The sequence below is a fragment of the Theobroma cacao genome, chromosome 10, assembly GCF_000208745.1.
Source record: "Theobroma cacao cultivar B97-61/B2 chromosome 10, Criollo_cocoa_genome_V2, whole genome shotgun sequence".
NCBI classification, from domain to species: Eukaryota; Viridiplantae; Streptophyta; class Magnoliopsida; order Malvales; family Malvaceae; genus Theobroma; species Theobroma cacao.
Window position 1 is genome coordinate 2,380,722 of NC_030859.1, and position 19,484 is coordinate 2,400,205.

At 34.3% G+C, this 19,484-nt stretch overlaps 1 protein-coding gene across 1 annotated transcript; it reads left to right on the plus strand.

The window, feature by feature from the left end:
- Positions 1,657 to 4,014, plus strand: LOC18586145 (WAT1-related protein At2g39510). The gene is made up of 7 exons (XM_007009366.2): positions 1,657 to 1,889; positions 2,008 to 2,070; positions 2,539 to 2,655; positions 2,745 to 2,982; positions 3,108 to 3,269; positions 3,403 to 3,554; positions 3,674 to 4,014. Exons 1-7 carry the CDS (start codon positions 1,705 to 1,707, stop codon positions 3,885 to 3,887), a joined length of 1,131 nt encoding a protein of 376 aa, XP_007009428.2. The 5' UTR covers positions 1,657 to 1,704; the 3' UTR covers positions 3,888 to 4,014.

Consider the following 19,484-nt stretch of genomic DNA (forward strand, 5'->3'; position numbering starts at 1 on the left):
GTTAAAGTATCACAACAGCTTCCTTGTGCAACTTATTAATGTCCATGCATAGAACTGGTAATTAATAAAATAAACAAGCCACTTTTGGTTTGTACTCCATTGCTCCAGCACATAATGATGCATAGATTTGCAATAGCAAGCAAAGTAAATCTAAGAGAGAGAGAGAGAGAGAGAGAGAGAGAGAGAGAGAGGAAGTCCAAGGAGTTTCAAATCTTTTTGAACAATGGGCAAGAATACATGGGTTTGGTGCCTGATAGTGCATCAGGTATGCAACATGATAAAAGGCAAATCAGAGCCTGGGATAAGCTCATGAAAGTATGAGATGGATTGCATTTTTGTTGACAAAACATTAGTTTAATAATATCACAGTTCATTAAATCCACAAGAACATTTGATCCATCTTTCATTATGCTTTAAACCAGAGCCAGGAATTTCATCCACGTAATCCGCATTTGAGGCCATGAAACAATGCTTCTTTAATTAATATATGTAATATCTTGTCTTTCAATCTCATTGGCTGAAAGTTTATAACCCCAAGAAGGAGAGGTCGGAATCAAAGATTAAACTATTGATTACCTAACTTGGGATCATCCAACCAAGTTAAAGAATTTCCATAATTAGCTATTATTAGGGAATTGGCTTCCATATGTGGGGTAGTAGCCATCAAACCATGGCTAGCTGTAAAAAGAGAAAGAGAATTTGGAATTCAGAACCTGAGTCATATGACAATCAAAAGAGGTACCGTCAATGTGATCTGACTAGGATATGTCAAGGCTTGTGGAATTAATTATTCCTAATTTGAAAGATTAATTGAGATTGATTGGATTAATTATTCCTAATATGTGATGGGACAAATATGGTTTAGCCATTCACCTTTTTTCCCCTCTTTGAGTCCACTACTTTTAAGTTGTGGTACCCTGATTCAATTGGTGTGTAAAACCAATGAGCTCTAGGCTGATTCCTGTAGTAAAACATTCTTAAAAATTTTGGGTTATAAAGAATCAAAATTTGAGTAATAATTTAACTAAAGTTTGAAGCTCTTAATAAAGGTTAGAGATAAAAAAATTGAGTCTGGAAAATAAGACTTGTCAAATATAAAATGAGATCGATGATGAAAGAAAGTTATTTTTATTAAGTAATCTAGAAGTGAATGACTTACAAAGTTCAAATATTATGTATTAAAATCTGATTTGTTACGAGGTATCATTTGCTTTGACGTGTGAAACTCACACTCATGAATGAATTTAGCACCTGATTACATGGGATGGTCGGCCTATATTGAAACTTATACCAGCATATGCTCGATGTGGCATTCATATTTGCCTTCCTTACATAACCAAATCAATAATGGACCATCCATGCTAAAAACACAGTGTTCACAAGTAAGACTTTGTTTGGACTTGGTAATGTTACGTATAAGCAAACCCCACTAAGTTTGCTCTCAGTAGTCTGACATTTTATACAGAAAAGGACTGCTGGTTTTTCATGTTTTCCGAGAAACATGAGAGAGTTTTTCACTTGCAGTGGTATTTTCTGTTCACTTTAGTGGAGTCCCTAGATTTGTATACAAATGCGTGTTGAGGTTGCAATTTTGTACATGAAAAACACTCAGTATATAAGCAACTCCACATTGTGCTTCATTCTGCACCATAAAGAGTTTTAGGAGAAAGGGAGATATTAAGGAGAGAAGAGAAAGCTTTGTTAATGGCTGGCATTTTTAATCAAGCAAAGCCATTTTTGGCTGTGATCTTTTTGCAGTTTGGGTATGCAGGCATGTCCATAATTGCTAAGTTTGCTTTAAACCAAGGCATGAGCCAACATGTCTTCGTTATGTACCGGCACGCCATTGCCTTTCTAGTCATTGCTCCTTTTGCCATTGTTCTGGATAGGTCTACTTTCTGTCTGTCTCTCTCGCTCACTCTCTTTTAAGTATAATTGAGTTTATGCATCTTTCTAGTTATGCGTGAAGCCTAAGGAACTAACCCTTTTGCTAATTATAACTGACAGGAAAGTGAGGCCAAAAATGACCCTGTCTATCTTTGTTAAGCTATTGTTACTAGGCTTATTGGAGTAAGTAAAAGTTTTACCTTCAATAATCATACCTATCAATTTGCCCTATATTATATGATTCACCAGCTGGATTAATTTGTTGTGCTATGGTTCTATGGTTCTAATTGCTGTATTCTTGAATCTTGTACAGATGTATTTTGTTTTGGTGGGTCTGTGGGTTGGTCATGTCTGTAAATGCAGGTTAATGGCTGGGATATTTTGCTTTTGTTTTTGCACCAGCTGGCTTGGTGGATCTGTATGTGTATGCAGGTAGAGGGCTGGGAATTTTTGGGTTATGGCCAGCTGGGGCTGATTTCATGTGTACAGGACAGTGTTAGTTGAGTAAAACAGGGCAAAATCCTTCTGTAAGCACTACAGAGGTGGTCATTTGATTCCTCTGTTCCTAATATTACATATGAATTTTCACAAAAAAAAAAACAAATATATGATTCAATCTATTAATTGGGCAGTATTGACTCTCTTCTCCAGGCCAACAATTGACCAGAACTTATACTTCACTGGCATGAAGTATACTTCAGCAACCTTCACAGCTGCCATGTGCAATGTTCTTCCTGCATTTGCATTTGTGCTGGCCTGGATCTCCAAGTACTTAATTTCTAGTCACCATCATATGTAACTTTGGTATTTCAGGGATGAGTTATGTAGTGGATTAACTCTGTGGAGAATTTTTGCAGACTTGAGAAGGTTCATATAAAAAAACTACATAGCCAGGCAAAGATATTAGGGACCATGGTGACTGTTGGGGGAGCAATGCTGATGACTTTGATTAATGGACCAATGTTGAATTTGCCATGGACAAATCCAAATAACCAACATGTATTTTCAAGTGCTGCAGCAAAGCAAGATCATATCAAGGGTGCTGTCATGATCGCCGTAGGCTGTTTCTGCTGGGCTGGGTTCATCATTCTACAAGTAAGTTTTTCTCATGAACTCTCAATGAAGACATTTTTGTCATGTGCATTGACATTCATTGTCTCTATTATCTCCATTTAAAGCTTTCCAATCCAATTGACAATGTTTAATGTTTTCTTCTATAGGCAATCACACTAAAATCATACCCTGCTGAGCTCTCCCTGACAGCTTTAATTTGCTTGGTGGGCACCATTGAAGGAAGCATAGTAGCCCTGGCAAGGGAAGCTGGCAATGCTGCAGCCTGGTCCATGCATTTGGATGTTAAATTCTTGGCAGCAGTTTACGGTGTAAGAAATTCTCTATTCACCAACCATGGGTTCTCAGTATAAGACTCAATGAATAAATAAGATGGTGTTGGGTTAGAAGGCTTTCCGGGTTAGAACTTGACTGATTATTTACAACTTTTCTGTCTGCATGCAGGGAGTAGTCTGTTCTGGAGTTGGTTATTATCTTCAAGCAGTGATAATGAAAGCTAGGGGACCTGTTTTTGTGACTGCTTTTAATCCTCTAACCATGGTTATTGTTGCAATTTTGGGCTCTTTTGTTTTATCTGAAGTATTGTACTCAGGAAGGTACATGTCAGTCCCTCTTCTCCTATATACTCCTTAGCATACTGCTATGGAAAATGTTGAAAATCTTCACAATTTTCCAATTATGTGCTAAGCCACAGCACCTTGCTGTAAATTTGTAGGGTCATTGGAGCAATTGTAATTGTCATTGGCCTATATCTGGTTTTGTGGGGTAAGAGCAAGGATCAACCTTCATCAAACCTGGATGTCGATGTGGAACCATCTAGTGATCAGAAAATGACCGCCATGGATGAGACAAAAGTGGGTCCAAATCAAGACTATGTTGTCCTGGATGTAACAAGCAACAGAGTGAACCCTAGTGATGAATCTGTTTGAAGGGAAACCCAATACAAGTATCATAACAGAAAAACCTGCTGAGAATCTGAGTTTTATCATACATGGAATTAGTTCTATGCAACCTAAACTCCTTTCAAGAATGTGTTCTTTGTTTTTGTCGTTTCTAAAGGGATTGGTTATAGAGATTAAGCTGAACTAAATTATATATCAGGAACAGGAGTCAAAAGCTGAACTAAATTATTGGCAAAGTGTTCATCATAAGATATTGTTGTTGTGTTATTTGACTTCTCAATGTAGAATGATAGCTATCTAATAACTGGCCAAGAGAAAAAAAAGAAAAGAAAAATCAGTAGTCAGAAATACTTAGAAACCTCGTTATTAACACACAAAAAAGGCTATAAATGTGATATCTGAGTCAGGTAGGAAGAGTTGTGGGAGACCTCCTGAATAAGACAAATAAGCCTAAATTGATAGATTTCATATCTTTATTATACCTAATGTTTGATGAGACAGAACACTTCTTGTCGTCAACAAGCACAAAAATTTCATCATTTTTCCGACCACAGTAGTTATTTTGATGACACATGACTTGCCACTTAGTAATAATCTACCAAAAGTTTTAATCTCAGCAGTCACTTGTTCTGAACTTTAGAGGACAAAACAAGACATAAAAATGAGTGTTTGATAATGGATAGTATGTAAATGAATATCTGATTCTAGTACATCTCTTTTAAGTAAAATTAAAGTAATTTACAAATAGGTTTGGGTCGGATTTTGTAATGGATTTTTTATGTTATTTTTAATTAAATAAACAAGGTCGAATTTTTAATTGAATTCAAATAACTATGAATATTAGATTTTATGAATGAGGTTGATTACGGATGATATGAGAGTTGTTATGTATTTCTCGATAGTAGTTGATCCCATGGACAATTGAATTTTCTTGTTTTGTTTTGCTTACATGTATAATTAGTCATGAAATCTACATATATGTGATGTTTTACATAATTACCGTAATTGGGTATAATTTTTTTTAAAAAATATAAATATTTCAAAATTAACAATTATCTTATTTATTACTATTTTTGATTAGGATTCTTAACCTGTGCTGCAATAAAGTTCTCAATTTTGTTTTTTAAACAATGAGGGTGATATGAGATTTATGAAATACTAGTAAAAGATGTTACCTTTTTATTATGTTACCTAAAATTCAAAAAATTCTTACATAAAATTATGACTTTTTTAGCAGGAGAAATAAGATAATTGTCTAAAAAAAGAAAAATGAAATAAACTTTCCATTGCGTGACCAATCAATGAATTTTGGTTGGAAATGTTTTTATTATGACAAAAGATTTCCCAATGTAAGTGCTTCAGAGATAGTAACAAAATCAGTATCTTTTTTTGGATATGTAGAGAGGCGATGTGTCTATTGTCAGCCAAAATATAATATCACTATCTCAACTCTGAAAAGATTACTGTGCCAATGACAAAACAACAGTGAAAAAACACCCACCTCCTCCCCCGAAAATGCTTGCCAATCTCCAAAGCCAAAGCACATAGAAAAGAATATGAAAGAAACAAAGCTATGTATAGTCGCTCATGGATTCAAAATTTTACAGGAAAGATGATTAAAAAGTAATCATATCAAATTATAAATATATATATATATATATATATTAAATTATATATATAAAACAAAAAAAATTAAAAATTAAAAAAAATTATCACTACTCGTCACCACCTTGACTCTGTCACTGTGTATAGTGAATATGAGTCTCATTCCAGAACTTGCTGAAACCCTTTTCTTCTTAGTCTCCCAAAGGCTTGATAATAATACCAAATCCCACCACCAAGTTGCCACTTGGTAGACAATATAATGTACTTTGGTGTTATGGTGTCCCTTTCTCTTATTTTTCCCTCCATTTTTGTCAAGCAGAGACATATGTTAATGCTTCATATATTTTATGTAGAGAGAGATTGCTGGTTTTGATGTTAAGTGACGCTCACTGTCACGAATTACACTAATTTGCTTAAGTATGCGATAGTCTATGTGGCTCTTGAATGGACGCTTTCATGCAAGCCAACCAATAACTCGTTTAATATCCATAAATTAGAATAAGGCAATGCAACATCGAAATCATAGGACATAACAAATGCCATATGCGTAACCATTGATGCCACATAAAGAAAAATGTTTTATTAATATTGAAATAAGTACAAAAGGATTAGGACACACCATCATTAGCTCTAAATAACTCGCTACAAACATACTTTTACCAGGGAGGCAGCATAACAATCTGTCGACTGCTCACCCCTTATAAAGAGTTTATGAGGATTTATAAAGATTTCACCAATAGCCATTACAATGTGTGTGATGGGGACATTTTTTTCCTAAAGGGTCTTCCCCCTAAAGACTTAACAAGTATTTTTAAAAGTGTTACCAAATGCCATTACAATGTTTGAAAGGGGGATATCTCCCTTTAGGGTACAAAAGACTTAACCTCTTAAGCTATTCTACCCTGTCATAGCGCTGTACAAGGTTAGGTCATGACATCTTTCCTTTTTTAATTTATCGACGTCATCGTTAATTGGTTGGCTTGGAATTCTTCAATTTTCTACTTGAAGGCATTAAGATCAACTTCCTTCTCTCAAATGATTTCATCTGTCCTTAAACCTTCCATTTCACCAAATACTCCTGTGCTGGCTGTCGATTTGTTATGGTTGTCCTCTCTATAAGAATCTCTTTTACTTGATGTTATGATGGTGATTTGGTGGTGATGATAACTTTCATGGCTTGACTCGTGCTTGCATTTGCTGGATTTGCATGGAACAACTTCAGATTGTTGATGTGAAATACTAGATGAACCTTCATCTACTTGGGTGGATCAATCTTGTAAGAGGTCTTCCCCACCTTAACCATAATTTACACGGGGCCTTCATACTTCTACATCAATCATCTATCCTTCTTCCTTGAGAACCAGAGTTATTCAGATACCAACTTTTTTAGCACAGGGTCTCTCATCTTAGAGTGTTGCTTTCTTTGACCTTTGTTTGCCCACTTTTTCATGTGGCTGGAGGCTTTCTCTAGATAAGCTCGAGGGATCTCTATATTTTGTTTCCACTTTTTAGCAAAGTTAAATGCTCGTGCTCTCTTCTCATTGTAGGATTCCATTGAGGTGTGGGGAAGTCTAGGTTATTGCCTGTGATAGCCTCAAAAAGGGTTTTGTTTATGGTGGAACTCTTCTACAAATTAAAACATAATTGAGCCACATCTAATAATTTAGGCTAATTCTTTTAGTTTGCTTGTACGAAATGTCGTAGACGTTCCTCTAGTAGCTCGTTGAAACTTCTGTCTGACCATCTGTCCGTGGATGATAATTAGAGGAGATGCTGAGTTCTGACCCCAATAGCTTGAAAATCTCTTTCCAAAAGAAATCAATAAATCATGGATCTCTGTTGCTGATAATACTCTTAGGTACCCCCTAGTACTTCACCACATGCTTAAAAACTATCTGAGCTATTTCTTTTGCAAAGCCAAACTTCTGTACTGGGATAAATGTAGCTTACTTTGAAAAATGATCCATTACTACCAGAATTGCTGTTGTATCTCCCACTTTAGGAAGCCCTACTATGAAATCAGAAGAAATGCTTTCCCATGGCCTGTTCGGTACTGGTAACTGTTCAAGCATCCCGACCGACTTTTGTCTCTTCATTTTGTCCTATTGGCAAATAAGACACGTCTTGGTATAATCCATCACATCTTGTCACATATAAAGCCAATAATACCTTTGTTTCAATAGTGAAATGGTTTGCTGCTGATAACTCTATGATATAGAGTTATTTGGGCTTAATTTTGATAATAATTTAACGTAGTTCTTGTAGTAATGCATAGATACTAGTAGGTTTTATTTAAATTAGTTAATTTAGGTGAGTCAATCTAATCTTAGTTAATTTTATGCTTAAATTGGTGTTAATGTGATTAAGATAGGTTGTACTGATTTATTTGTGATTTTGCAGTTGTTTGATGAAAGAAGAATTTTAGTGGAAGAAGAAGAGCAATTTTAAGGCGTAGACTTGCACTGCATATATTTTGGTATTTTGGCTATAACTTTCTTTACAAAATTTCAAATGAAGCAATTCTTAAACCATTGGAAAGATAAGAGAAAAAGATACAACTTTTATGTTTAACACTTTGTCCAGTTCAACTTCAAAAGTGGTCAAAAATCTTATAGAATTTAATACACTGTAGTAGTCCTAGAGCAATTATGATTTTTGTTAATTAATTGGGCAAGGCTGCGACCCACGTAGTCTGATGAGGAAATCCTGATTGAAAGTGATTTCTTTCTTCACCCAACTTGGCCTATCTTCAAAGCTTATAAAAACAACCTTTCGGAAGACTTTTAAAAGAAGAAAGAAAAAAAAAACAGAAACACCAAATTGACAGTTGAGAATCGAGTCACAAAGTCATTGAAGTTGAGAAGAATGTGAAGGATTCAAGAAGACTTGGAAGATCAAGATTTTAATTCTTGAGTTTTGTCTTTTTGATTATTCTTTTATTTTCTTAGTTTGTTTTAATTGTTTAAACTTTATTTGATGAAGATATGTGACTTGATGGGGAACTAAGTTTTTAATCTAAGATTATGATTGAACTCAATATGTAGTCTAATTTATTTATCTCTCTTTTACTTATGTTTGATAGATTTAAGTTGTTTATTTTATTCTGTTCTTAATGATTCTAATTGCCTTATCACCAATTAGATTGAATTAGAAACCTAGATTAAACCTTGACGAAGGAGATTTAGGTAAACCTTGAATAGAATAGCGTATGATCAAATACACTTAGTTGATTAGGTGGTTTGATTTGCACATAGGGTAAACATACACCTATAAGCCATACGTAGCCTAAATTAGAATATAAACTTGATGAATCTTTCTTCAATATAATTTGCATAGACATATAGTAAATTAATTAGAAGATGTATTTTTATGAAAAACTCGACAGAGACTTGTAAATAATTTAGGACTCTAGGTTAGCAACTTAATCCATTAAACTGAGTTAAGAGAAAGAGACAATAATCAGATTAAGTATTGAGGGTTATTATAATCTTAGGTCCGCTAGTTAAGCGAGTTATATTTACTATTTAATTTTAGTTTCAGTTTATTAGTTTATTTTTTTTTTATTTTAATTGTTTGGATAAAATTAAGGTGTTATAATTTTAGTAGTTAACAGTAAGAATTAAACAATTTTCTATGGGAACGATACTGTATTTCATTACTATATTACTTGTTAACGATACATGCACTTGCGTTAGGAATCAACAACAATTGCCAACCTGGATACTTAGCCCAAGGAGTGTCGTGGCATTCCCACATCAACTTCTACCTTAACTCCCCCGTTCTTTGGATAAAGATTCGTGATCTTTTTGTTAGTAGAAGTCTATTTTCAACCCAAAAGTATTTGGACTTCCCACTCTCTACCAAATTCAAAATGGCGATTGCTTGAGGGATATTGATGCAAGTTTTCTTCAATAAAATTATGGATATATGTGGTCATTTTGTTGGTTGTCATTGGCGTGATCACTTTGAGAGCTGCGAACTCGACCTTCTTGTTAAGGGAGTTTGCCACATAGTTTGCCTTTTCGACTTTGTGCTCGAAGGAGAAATTAACTTCGGTCAAGAACTCTTGCTATCTCGTTTGCTTGGCTATAAGTTTTGGTTGTGTGAAGAAGTGACTTAGAATAGTGTTGTCGGTCTTAACTACGAATTGTGATCCTAGCAAGTAACGTCACCAAGCTAGTAAACAGAGAATCACTACTAGTAATTCTTTCTCTTGAACCGTGTATCTTCTCTAAGCTTTGTTCAATTTACGACTTTCAAACGCAACTGTGTGTCCTTCTTGTAACAACACTTTTTCAAGGGCAAAGTTTGATGTATCCATTTGTACCTCGAAAGACTTTTCAATATCGAGGAGTGTTAAAATAGGGTTCGTCATCATCGTGTCTTTCAAGTCTTCGAAACCTTCTTGGCACTACGGTGTCTAACTCCATTTTGTCCCTTTTTCAGCAATTCTGTGAGTACTACCATTCTTTTTTAATATCCCTTCACAAATTTTCGATTATAATTAGCTAGCTCTAAGAACGAACGAAGCTCAGTTATATTTTTAGGGGTGACCCCACTCTTTAATAGCCTTCACCTTTTGCATATCCATCCGGATGTGCCCTTTTTTGGTTATGTGGCCAAGGAACTGAATACGGGTCTTGGCGAATGCACATTTTTCTCTTTTCACATACAACTAGTTGTTGTGTAACCTTTGGAAGACCTACTACAAATGTCTTTGATGTTCCTCTAAAGTTGAACTAGACACCACGATATCATCCAAGTAGATTAACACTAACTTATCTAGATAATCATGAAAAACTTTATTCATCATTGTGCAAAAAGTGGTAGGAGTATTGGTTAGTCCAAAAGGCATAAGAAGAAGTTAAAATGCACCGTAGCGCATTGTGTAGGTGATTTTTGGTTCATTTCCCTATGTAATTCTTATTTGATTGTAGCCCGAGCTTAAATCTAATTTGAAGAAGTACTTTGCATGACTTAACTAGTCAAAGAGATCTACTATAAGAGAAATTGGATATTTATTCTTGATTGTGACTTTGTTCAGAGCCCAGTAATCTATGTACAATTGTAAACTCCCATCTTGCTTTTTTGAAAAAGTACCAAGGCCCTAAAAGGTACCTTTAATGGTTGGATGAATATGTCTTGGATTAGCTCGTTTAATTGTTTCCTTAGCTCTGCTAACTCTGAGGGAGCCATTCTGTATGGCCGTTTTGTAAACGGCTTGATGCTTGGGAGTAATTTTATCTCATGATCAACAACTCGTTGTGGTGTTAGGACCCTAGGTAGTTGTTCTAGTATAATATACTAAAATTCTTCCAAAACCAACTTCACTCCCTCGAGTATTGGATTTATACTATCTCTGCCTTTGTAAATGAGCATGGCCAAATAGGAAGGCTCTCATTTGTTGATCATTGTTTGAATTGGATAATTGATTTAATCCTCTTCCCACTCTTTGGTAGAATTGTAACCGATACGACACATGGTTGTTTCCTAAAGAACAATAGACAACTTGCAGCAGGGAATGGGATGGCCTGTGTCTTAATCATAAAATCCAAGCCCAAGACAAAATCAAAGTCATCTATAGTGGCTACAGTCATGTTCACCTTCTCTTCCCAAGAACCAATCTTAACTTGTATGTTTTTAGAGTTCCCTATAATAGCTGAGGTTGGCAAGTTGACTGCTTTCATCTGCCCGAAGTCTTTCTCAACCTTGAGACTGTATCTCTTTGCCTCTCCAGGGGTGATGAAGGTATCAGAGACCCTTGTGTCAAGCATGACTTTAGTCTTTTTATCATAAACCAACACATCCACATACATGAGACCTCGTTGAGGTTCTTTCTTCATCTTTTCTAATTGTGCTTGCTGGGCACTAAGGAACTGAATAAAACCCATACGTGCTAGCTCCTTCTTAACTTCTTCAATTGGGGTCTGGGCTTGAGGTGCTTCTACATTAGCTATACATATCGTATTAATAGCTACTTGATGCGTGATAACTCTATGATATAGAGTTATTTAGACTTAATTTTGATAGTAATTTAGTTTAATTCTTATGGTAATACATATAAATTAGTAGGTTTTAATTAAATTAGTTAATTTTGGTGAGTCAATCTAATCTTGTTAATTTTATATTTAATTTAGTATTAATGTGATTAAGATAGGTTATTATTGATTTAGTTGTGCTTTTGTAGGTGTTTAATAAAGAAAAAATTTTAATGGAAGAAGGAGAGCAATTTTGAGGTGCAGACTTTTACTGCATATGCTTTGCTATTTCAATCATAACTCTCTCTACAAAGCTTTAAATGAGATGATTCTTAAACCATTGAAAAGATAAGAGGAAAAGCTATAACTTTTATGTTTACCACTTTACCCAGTTCGGCCTGTAATATGGTCAAAAATCTTGTCGAAATAAGAGCACTGCAGTAGCCTAGAACAATTACAATTTCTGCTATTTAAATAGTCAAGGCCGCGGCTTTGGAAGAGGTAGGCTGTAGCCCCCATGTAGTTTGATGAGTAAATCTTGATTGGAATTGACTTTTTTCTTCACCTATCTTGGCTTAACTTCAAAGCCTTATAAAAAAAAAATCTTTTGGAGGACTTTTTTTTTTAAAAAAATGAAATACCAGATTGAAAGCTAAGAATCAAGCCTCAAAGTCATTGAAGCTGAGAAAAATTTGAAGGATTTAAGGACATTTGGGGATCAAGATTACAATTTTTGATTTTTTTATTTATTTGCTATTCTTTTATTTTCTTGGTTTGTTTTTAATATTTAAACTTTATTTGATGATGATGTGTGACTTGATGGGGAACTAATTCATTTATCTAAGATTATGATTGAACTCAATATGTAAACTAATTTATTTATCTATTTTTTACTTATGTTTTATGGATTTAAGTTGTTTATTTTATTTTATTTTTAATGCTTCTAGTTGATTGACCACCAATTAGATTGTACTGGAAACCTATGTTAAATCTTGAAGAAAAAGATTTAGGTAAACCTTGAATAGAATAGCGTATGATCAAATACACTTAGTTGATTAGGTAATTTCATTTGCATATAGGGTAGACATACACCTATAAGCCATACGTAGCCAAAATTAGAGGAAGAACTTAATGAATATTTCTTCAATTTAATTTGTAGAGACATATAGTAAGTTAATTGGGAGAGATATTTTTATAAGAAACTTAACAGAAATTTGTAAATGAATTAGGACTCTAGGTTAACAACTTAATCCATTAAACTAAGTTAAGAGAGAGAGACAATAATTAGAAAAAGTATTGAGGGATATTATAATCTTAGGTCTGGTAATCACTCGAATTTAATAAAATAATTTTGCTGATAGATTTTAGATTAGTTTTAGTTATTAGTTTCAATTTTTCTTTTTAATAATTAGGTTGTTTGGATAAATTAGGGTGTTATAATTTTAGTAGTTAGCAATTAAGAATTAATTCAATTCTTCGTGGGAACGAATTCTAGTTTCTATTATATTACTTGTTAACGATACGTGCACTTGTTTGAGAAATCAACAACAATGTAGGCAATCAGCTACTTGATGAGGTTCATTGCAGAGAAAACAAGATATTGAGGCTTGAGGTTTGAGGCCCCATGATTTAGTTGTTCTTGGCTGTGGTGTGTCCCAAGCATGTGGTCTCCTTTTTTTTCCCCTACTCGAGGGTTGTTAACTCTTGAGAATTTTGCCTCATTATTGGAGCTTGAGCTACTAGTTTTTGATAGAGGGTCTTTTTGTTTATGTGAGTTATCACTATAATCAGTAAAACACTCAACAACCGCCATTACTAAATTCACATCATGTACTTTCTATCACTGTAACTTCGTCTTCACCCAAGGCTTCAGACCTTCGAGAAAATACAACAGCTTATCTTTCTCGGTTATATCTTAATATCTAACATTAGGGTAAAGAAGTTCCTCACAAATTATCGCATTAATCCAGTTTACGTCAGCTCTCACAACTTCTGTTGAGCCATGTACTCTACATTCTTAGGGAAAAACTAGTTCTTCAATTCTTGCTTCAGGTCCATCCACGTTTGCATATGGTACTTGCCATTGACAAATTCGGAATGCCACCATAATTTAACATCCCCTACAAGATACATTACGGCTATCGCCATGTTGTCTTCCTCCGACTTGGTACACATAGTTCAAAAGTATTACTCAATATCAAAACTTAGATTAAGATAATGCAACATTGAAATCATAGGGCCTAACGAATGTCATATACGCAACCACTGAAGCCACATAAATAAAAATGTTTTATTAATATCAAAATAAGTACAAAGGGATTAGGACACGCCATCGTCGACCTTAGATGACTCGTTACAAACATACCTTTACCAGTGAATCAGCCCAACAATTCGCTAACTGTTCACCCCTTATAAAGAGTTTACGAGGATTTCTAAAGATTTCACCTATAGCCATTACAATGTGTGAGATGGGGACATTCCTTTCTAAAAGAGCCTTCCCCCTAAAGACTTAATAAGTATTTTTAGAAGTTTCATTAAATGCCATTACAATGTTTGAAAGAGGGACATCTCCATTGAGGGTACAAAAGACTTAATCTCTTAGGCTATTCTATCTTGTCATAACCTATACAAGGTTGGCTCATGACACCCAAGCATTCCTCCTAAAGTTGGTAATTTTTAGTGAGAATTAACTTTTTTTTTTAAATTGCCTACTTTCAAAGTGAATATTCTTTTAATGGGAATAAGAATTTTAAAAGCTACTAATTAGAGAAGTATGGTAACATACCCAAACATTTAATTTAATGAATAATTCAAGTATTTTTAATTAAAAAATTTGATCTAAATTTTAATAGAATAAAGATAAAAATTAACCATATTTTGAAAGTACTAATTAAATACTTCAAGAATAATTAATTATGATTCATTTTAATTTTCAACAAATTGATATTTATTTATAGGTGATGAAACAATTGGTCTTTCAATATATTTCCACCTTGTAGACAATTCTCCTTAATCTATTTCATAAATTTGTGAAGTTATACTTATCATCAAACAAATAGTTAAGTAATATTTTTAGTTCTATAATAATTTTACTATATGATTTTATGATAAAAGTATATATATACTTATATATACAATATATTGCTAAAATTTTAATAATAACATTTATTGCTAATGAAGGTTATTGTTGATGTTAATATTTAAATATTTTATTAATATGATTGTAGTAGAGAAATTATTAATATATATGTATGATAATTAGTAGGCAATGGGAAATGGAAAATGGAAATATTTTCCATGGGGTGTAACAGTCATGTATTGAGATGAGGTCTGATTTTTTGCTGTTTTTCATTTGAAAGAGGTTTGTTTCATAGTCGTGCATGTTCCATGGTTTGCTTGGGACTTGGGATTTGTCTGCGATTTGTTGTGTGTCTAGGATGGTTCTACAATTATGGGATTTTGTATAGGGAAAAGGTGAGTGGGGGGGCTGGCTTTTGGATTTATATTTAGTTGTGAGTTCATTTGGTGTCACCCAAAGCAAATGATGTGGGGTTGGTATTGCACAAATGCATGCATAACAACCCCAAATCATCTCTTTTGTTCATAGGGATGTTTCCTTGCTGAATTTATCAAAATTATTAACTTAAAAAAAAAACAAAAATTAATACCCCACATGAAACTAAGCTTCAATAATTAATCCCATTCAATGGGCAAAAGAAATAAAGTTAAATTTGGCATCCAAAAAATAGTCCTTTATAGTACCAATTCAAAATATGTTTGGGCTAATTTGATAAAAAAATAAATTCATAAAGGGTTAAACTGTTGATTTCAAATATATTTTTTTTAAATTGAGTATTTCATTGAGGGCTAGGTTGCATTTGACTTCAATCATATACAGTGAAGAGATTTTTGGAAAATAATCTTCAAATTGAAGCTAATTTGCAAAAAACCTTTTCCCTCGGATTTACAAAAGGTGACCACTACTCTGTTACACATAAATTAGATTATGATTTTTTGTACAAGGACTAAGAAAACTCTGCACAATTCAAAATAACATAAAAAACCTAAGCCTCAAAACATTTCACTCAATGGCTCATACCATCAAGTGCACAAGATCTCATGAGTAAATCTTACCCATCAGACCTCATCAGTAGTAAGAAAGACTCTGCCATGAGTAATGAGAAAACATAATCCCTGATACCACTTTTCAGCCAGCACACAATCAAGCTGAGTTCCCCTTTTATTCATTTCAGCGTCCAAACACCATAATTTCATCTTCCCTATATCCTTTAAAATGTCTTTACTCGATGATATTATTAAATTCTCCCTTCTTCGCACACCTTCCTTCACAAGGCAATCAACAAGTTGATTTTTTTCTTTGAATATGTGATTGACCTCCCATTTAGCCACTCCCTTCTTTAAACGTTTGATGTGAATGATCCATTTTCGCAACCTTTATGAGGTTTTCATAGGAAAATTCACCCATTTCACTGTGTTTTTGGAATTGCTTTCAATAATTAACTCATGTGATTAGACCCATTTAAATATTGAAAAGATCAAGAAAGCCTCTCTTATTGCTCTTACTTTAGCACGGTTGGCATCTCCCACGCCTATAGCTTTAGAAAAGAAAACCTTAACAAGTCCATTTTTATCTCTTAACACCCCACTTATCCCATCAACATTAAACTTCATTTATCTCTCAACTGGTTTGCTCCATATTTCAACTTTTTTGATTTTATCCTCCTTAATTCCTTTACACTCGGGACTAGATTCCTATAGGTATCCAAAATAACATTGTCAATATAGGGCCATTTAACCTTTACCCATGTGGTTACCCTCAATTTAATGCTTTTAAAAACTTGGTTTTCATCCTAAGTAGAACTCTTGAAAACCATATCAATTCTATGAAGCCACAAAAACCACACTATGGCCTAGAAAGCCATTTTCCATATATGGATGTCCCCCTTGTTCACTCTTATACCATTCCACAAAGTAAAGAGATTACATATATTATGAGGGACAACCCATGCCACACCTCATTCACAGCTCCATCTGGTCCACAATTTTCGTGTAAAAGAACAATGAATAAACATATGACTCACAGTTTTTTGGTCTGACATAGAATGCAAATTGTCATGTTGGTAGATAATAATCTTCTACTAACCAGTTCTTATTTGACGACAATCCTCCCTTGCATCAATTACCAGCAAAAGACTTCAATTCTATAAAGAACCAAATTAGCCCATATCTCCTTCCAAACCTTCCTGCTGCTTTTGTCAAAATGCATCACTTTTTTGCAGAGTGACCTCATTTTGTACTCTCATAATGCCATACCTTTTCAAACTAGAGAATCCTTTATTTGCTTGCTCAAATGATACTCTCCAACCACATAATTAATCTGGTTCCACTAGTTCTTTTCTCACCCAAACGGCCTTTTTCGAAGATCAATATTCCATTTCCAAACTTCACTTTCCCAATGGCCAAAGTCACTGATGCGTCTTTCTTTATTTTGGGTTAAGGCATACATTCTTGGGAAATGTTTTTTGAGGGTGCCTTTTTCTTTCCATTTATCGATCCAAAAATGAATATTTTTCCCATTCCTAACCATCACCTAAAAGTTATTGTTAACCTGCATAAAGTAATTGTTAGTAGGCAATAAAGGTTTAATAATATTATTCTAAGTGGTCAAAAACTTCCTATTAGTGTTTGTGTCATGTAGGATATTGGTTGGATCCCCTACTGATTTTCAACAATCACTTTTCTCCACAAACTCTTCCTCTCACACCTATACCTTCAGACTCACTTATTAAAAAGTGCCTAATTTTTAATTTCCAGGTCAATGATTCCAAGCCCTCTATCCTCCTTGAACCTGCACACTTTTTCCCATCTTACGTAGTGGACTTTGCACTTTTCATCCACACCACTCTAAAATAATCGCCTTTTAATTTTCTCCATCTCATTTTTAAACCCTTTCGATAGTTGGAATAAGGACATAAAGAAGATAAGGAGACTTGCTAGGATAAATCTAAGGATGGTAGCTTTCCCCCCATCAACAATACCTTAAACTTTTAGCCAGCCAGTCGCGTCTCAAATTTTTCGACAATTGGCTTTCACATTTGAACTGATTTGTTGTTGGCCCTTAGTGAAAGAGCCAAGTAAACAGAAAGAAGCTGCCCTGCTCTATTCTATACTTTCAGCCCCCATCCTTGCCATTTGATTATCCACTTCGATCCTTGGTGGACAACTTTTGTGGAAGTTGATTTTTAGGTTGAATATCAACTGAAAATACTTGAGAACCCTTTTAATGTTTCGAAGATTATCTAAATTGGGTCGACAAAAATTATCGTGTCATCTGCAAATTGAAGATGTGAGATTGTGAGGCCATTATTACTAATTGGGATCCCCTGGCATAATCTTGTCCTCTCAGCTTGGCTCATGAGCTGGTTGAAGGCTTATCCCATAATATTAAACAAGAAAAAAGACAAGGGGCAGCCTTGTCTAAGCCCTCTTTCCATATTAAAAGGCTCCGTTGCCATCCCATTAACCAGCATTGAGACCTTAAGTGTGGTTAAATATAATTTAATCCACTTTTCCCATCTCTCTCCAAACCCCATTTTTTCATTAGAAATTATAAAAAATCCCAATCAACTTTATCATAAGCTTTTTCGAAGTTAACTTTTAGTAGGAATCCCCCTTCCCTTTATTTCTTTAATAGGTCGATAACCTTATTAGTAATGAGAGCACAGTCCAATAATTGTCTTCATTTAACAAAGGTAAATTGTTATTTCCCAATTGCCTTGCCAATAACCATTCTCAATCGATTAGTAAACTTTGCCATAATTTTGTATAAACTCTCTATTAAGCTAATCTGTCTGTACTCTGTTATGGCGTTTGGGAATGAGAGTTATAAAGGAATTATTCGCTTCCTCCTCAAGATGTCATTTCTTATAAAAATTATTAAGGCACAACATAACCTCTTTCTTCACTGAACTCCATTGATTTTTGAAGAAACATAAATTAAACCCATCTAGCCCCAAAATCTTATTATTATCATAACTACAAATTGTATCCCAAACTTCCTCAACAGTTAACCTTTTCTCAATAAAACTAGCAACTTTGTCACTCAATTTAATGAAGGGACAATGAAAATCAATCAAAGCTAACACTTGATCGTTTTTGTAAAAGTCAACGACATATCTGACCACCTCATTTTCATTCGAATCGACTCACTAACTCTGAGACTCTCAATTTACAACTGTTGAATTTGATTAGTGTGCCTCCTTGTTGATGCCATCATATGGAAAAACCTAATGTTTCGATCCCCTTCCAACACTCATTTAACTTTAAACTTTTGCTGCCATTCTCTCTCCTCCATTTTATATAACTCCCAAAGCTTTGCTCTTTTTTCTATCACCTCTTGTCTAATCTCACCTTCCTCATTCTTTTCTTACGAAATTTTATTAAGATCTTGCAACTCGGCTTCTACCCTTATAATCTTTTCCTAGATGTTTTCGAAGACTCTTCTTTGCCATTCTTTCAAAATTGGTTTCAGCCTTTTCAGTTTTCTCCATATCTCAAATTTGTCCTCATTGCCTTTTCCCCTGCCAGTCTAATAATCCTTAACTACAAAATGAAAGCTTTCCTCCTCCATCTAATAATTAAAGAACTTGAAGGATTTTAGACCCCAATTGACCTTATCAAAACCAAGAATGATTGGGTTGTAGTCGAAAATGGAAATGGGTAAACACTTTTGCACCATATTAAGTTCCCTTTCCAATAAGTTTACATCCACCGAGAATCGATTAAGTCGACTGAATGCTGATTTTTCTCAATTGTTACATCATGTAAACTTGTTCTCAAATAATGGTAAATCAACAACCAATCCAATCTCGTTAATAAACTGATCAAATTTGGTAGCAGCTCTTTTCACTTCTCTTTTTCATTTCGAATTATGTTGAAGTCTCTACCCAAGACTCAGTCGATATCATTTTCAGCAATAGTCTGACACAATTCCTCCCATACCACCTAGTGCTCCTCTTCA

What these genes read in the sequence shown, in the direction of transcription:
- LOC18586145 (XM_007009366.2), top strand. Translation starts at nt 1,705, where the DNA reads ATGGCTGGCATTTTTAATCAAGCAAAGCCATTTTTGGCTGTGATCTTT. An exon ending in GTGCTGGCCTGGATCTCCAA is followed by an intron (nt 2,656 to 2,744) that starts GTACTTAATTTC and finishes GAATTTTTGCAG; the next exon opens with ACTTGAGAAGGTTCATATAA. An exon ending in CTGGGTTCATCATTCTACAA is followed by an intron (nt 2,983 to 3,107) that starts GTAAGTTTTTCT and finishes TTTCTTCTATAG; the next exon opens with GCAATCACACTAAAATCATA.